Source organism: Muntiacus reevesi, chromosome 9 (assembly GCF_963930625.1).
Source record: "Muntiacus reevesi chromosome 9, mMunRee1.1, whole genome shotgun sequence".
NCBI lineage: Eukaryota > Metazoa > Chordata > Mammalia > Artiodactyla > Cervidae > Muntiacus > Muntiacus reevesi.
Window position 1 is genome coordinate 10,615,438 of NC_089257.1, and position 4,264 is coordinate 10,619,701.

The window sequence follows — 4,264 nt, forward strand, 5'->3', positions numbered from 1 at the left end:
ATGTTTTCAGATAGCTACTGAAGAAATATCACTGCGTGCGGATTTTTAACTTGATGAAGTTGCACACATTTCATGTCCAAAGCATTGCAAAATGAGTCTGGATTTTTCCCATTTGCCAAAAACACATTCACCCTAGATTTCAATGACAAAAGAATAACTAATGGTAAACTTGTAAGAGTACAAAGAAAGCTGCTGAAAAGTTCATAAGAAATGAGAGAAATATGATATATATAATGTAATACCATGTACGTACATAACTATCAATCTAGAGCAAATGTTGTTGCTGTTAGTCCCTAAATGGTATCCAACTCTTTGTGTCCGCATGGACTCTAGCCCTCCAGGTTCTTCTATCCATGGGCATTTCCAAGCAAGAATACTGGAGTGAGTGCAATTTCCTTCTGCAGGGAATCTTCTGGGACCAGGGATCACACTGGTAACTCCTGCATTGACAGGTGGATTGTTTTCCACTGAGACACCAGGGAAGCCCCCTAGAAGAAGATATTATTGCTGCTGTTCAGTTTCTCTGTTGTGTCTGACTCTTTGTGACCACATGGACTGTCGCCCATCAGGCTCCTCTGTCCGTGGGGATTGCCAGGCAAGAATACTGGAATGGATTACAATTTCCTTCTCTGGAGGATCTCCCTGAATCAGGGATCGAGCCTGCATCTCCTTCATTGGCAGGCCAATTTTTTACCATTGAGTCAACAGGAATGCCCAGAAGAACATATATTGAAAGCTTTTTTTTTTTTACTTTAATTTTATATTTTCCAAGCTTTTAAAATAAATCTTGAAGTGTTGAGCATTTACTTAGTTGTTTGTGTATTTGTCTTTTAAATAAACTAAAGGTAATTTATAAATTAAAATAATATTCTTTAAGAAAAAATAAAACATTGTAAGTTGAAAATAAACAGGGATGTGAACATTCTAATGATAATAGTTAGCATTTCTTTGTAAGGCCTTAAATGCTTTACATCAGTTGTGTGATATAATACCTACAATAACACTATAGACCTGGAAATATTAGTAACTTGGTGAGGTTGAGGAAACTTGAGTCCAAAAGTTTCAATGACTTTTTCAAATCTTTCAGAGCTACAAGGGCTGCAGATCAAGCACTGAAATCCTGTTACGGATAGTTCCAAAGCAAGCGCTACTAATCACTCTATTATATTACTTCTCCACAAAGTACATGAAATAATTTCTAAAACTGGTATTTCTGTTCTTAAAATGGGCCTCTTTTTATAATAAAATTCTCCAAATTTGTATGATACTGTTTAAAAGGTAATAACTATACTTCATCATTCTGCAAATCAGTTGTCCTTAAATGAATTTAAGGACACCATGAATTTAGCATATTTCAGCATTTCAAATTATTTTCTTAAGGCATATTCCAGGAAAAGGGTTTCCCATGGCTCAAGGTTAAGATTTGTTGCTAATGCAAGAGATGTAGAGGATGCATGCTTCAATCCCTGGGTTGGGAAGATTTCTTGGAGTAGGAAATGACAACCCATTTCTGTGTTCTTGCCTGGAATATTCTGTGGACAGAGGAGTCTGGTGGGCTATGGTCCATGGGGTAGCAAAGGGTTGAACACGACTGAGCATGACCACAATGCCAGGAAATGCCCAAGATCATATTAGATCAAGCAAAGAATTGTTCAAAAAAAAAAAAAGCAATTAAATAAGTAGTTCAGTTTGTTTCTAGAAAGAGAAAGCAGGGGAATAAAATACAGATAAGGAAAAAAAAAATAAACTGGTGAGCATGAACACTTACTTTCAATGCTATTTTAATTGTTCAGAACACTTTACCTGGGCTTCCTTCATTGTTCAGCTGGTAAAGAATCCACCTGAAATGCAGTAGATCTGAGTTCTATCCCTGAATTAGGAAGACTCCCTGCAGAAGGAAAAGGCTCCACACTCCAGTGTTCTGGCCTGGATAATTCCATGGACGGTATAGTTCATGGGGTCACAAAGAATCAGACATGACTGAGCGACTTTCACTTTATCTTCTGCATGACTCTACTGACAGCATTTTTTACCTCCTTGTTTCGAAGACTATATATGAGGGGATTAAGCATGGGGATGACAATGGTATAAAATACGGAAGCCACTTGATCCTTTCCCAAGGAGTAGGACTTACTTGGTTCTAAGTAAGTAAAAATCATAGTGCCATAAAAGAGAGTGACCCCCAGAAGATGTGATGCACAAGTAGAGAAAGCTTTTTGCTTACTAGAAGTGGAAGTGACTTTCAGGATAGTAGATAGGATGGAGACATAGGACACCGCTATTGTAATAAGAGACAGCACTAGACTGGAGCCAGCAAAAGTGGATATGATGATTTCTATGGCATGTGTGTCCGTGCAGGACAAGGCTAAAATTGGGGGTAGATCACAGAAAAAGTGAAAGATTATATTGGATTTGCAGAAATGCAATCTGCTCATGCAAAGTCCATTAACAAAAGAGTCCATAAAGCCAATCAAGTAACATCCAAATACTAGGGAGCAGCAGCGTCTGGTGTACATGACAATCGGGTAATGCAGAGGGTTGCAGATGGCTACATAGCGATCATAGGCCATGGAGGAGAGAAGGAAACATTCAGTCCCACCCAAGAATATAAAGCAACTCATCTGGATGAAGCAGTTCAGGTATGAAATGTTCTTGGTGGAAGTCAGTAAGTTGTCTAAGGTTTTAGGGGCGATGACACTTGAATAACTGAGGTCAAGAAATGACAAGTGACTGAGGAAAAAGTACATGGGTGTGTGAAGCTGGGGGTCCAGGCGGATTATCAGGATCATCCCCACATTGCCCAGCACAGTGATCAGGTATATCAGGAGAAAGAGGGTGAAGAGGACCAGCTGGATCTCTTCCGAGTCTGTCAGTCCCATGAGGATGAAGTCAGACACATGTGTGATATTCCTTCTGCCCATAGTGTTCAAATGCTCCAAACTGTTGAGAAATCAAAGTTGATATTCAGCAGGAATTACTTCAGAAATAAAAAAAAAAAAAAATTACTTTGTGTATGTATGAATGACATCACTTATTTATATTAATTTAGTGTTTCCATGAAGTGATGACAAGGAGTTGTGTATAGTGTATGCAGAAACAAAAACTTATTTTGATTTCCAAATATAAAAATAGGCGTGAGTTGACATTTGGATATATTATAACAAAAACTAATACATTGAAGAGTTAGAAGAATTAGAATAAGCCTGACATGGCCCTAAATGCTTCCGTTAAGGCACTTAATTAATGCATTTCACGAGATTTTTGTACCATAATTAGCCATATTTTTCTGATGAGACAAAGGGCACAGATAATTTAGTTAACAGATTTAGAACTCCTAAATTTTGGATCCACAATTCCACCTCGATAGATTGACTCCAGAGAGCATGTCCATAATACTATCTGTGTGTGTGCTCAGTCATGTCTGACTCTTTGCAAACCCCATGCACTGTAGCCCTCCAGGTTCTTCTGTCCACGGAATTTTCCAGGCAAGAACACTGGAGTGGGTCGCTGTATCCTCCTCCGGTGTATCTTCCCCACTCAGAGATCAATGCCTGGGTGCATAGCATGCACCATGTCTCCTGCATAGCAGGCAGATTCTTTACCACTACACCACTCCATAATACTATACTCCTGTTTGTAATTAATTTCAACAAAACCAAAAGTAAACTGCTAGCTATATGATAAAGAATGATAAATGAATAGTTTCAATGTACCATCTTCTGTCCTTTCATTTCAAATACTATTTAATGTTAATGACAAGTATCCAAACTTAGTGGACTTTAATAGGGTGTATTAAAATGATAGACCACATGTTAGTACTAATTTCTAAAAAATATGATATTTTTCTAACTTGACCACTCAATATCAAATTTCTTCCAAAATTATATCTCTAAAAAATGCTAATGACATGTAGACCCTGATTATATCAACTCTGGACTTCTCCTTCCACAAATCCTGACACTTTTTATTGTCTAAAACATATTTGCATGCATATGCTGCTGATAAAGTTCCCGTTTTATTGGATCCTACCTAAAACCTTCCAAATTTGAGAATGATACTTACTTTCAGCCAAAGTTGGTGAAAAAGACACTTTCTTCCAATATTTTCTCTCTAGAAGTATGTCAAACTCCAATTTTTCTCACAAATAACACATGAAGACCTTTTCAGTTGAAAATTTCTATGATGCAATATCTGTTTTCTTTGAGATAAGCTCTTTTAAAATTTTGGTGCATTCATTTTGTTTTATTCTGAGGCAAAAATAAAT

General features: G+C 37.4%; 1 protein-coding gene across 1 annotated transcript; it reads right to left on the reverse strand.

The window, feature by feature from the left end:
* Positions 1-1,991: 1,991 nt before the first annotated feature.
* Positions 1,992-2,921, reverse strand: LOC136175570 (olfactory receptor 8H1-like). The gene has a single exon (XM_065945836.1). It carries the CDS (start codon positions 2,919-2,921, stop codon positions 1,992-1,994), a length of 930 nt encoding a protein of 309 aa, XP_065801908.1.
* Positions 2,922-4,264: the final 1,343 nt, after the last annotated feature.

Excerpts from the sequence above, each read along its gene's own strand:
- LOC136175570 (XM_065945836.1), bottom strand. The coding sequence starts at position 2,921 with ATGGGCAGAAGGAATATCACACATGTGTCTGACTTCATCCTCATGGGA.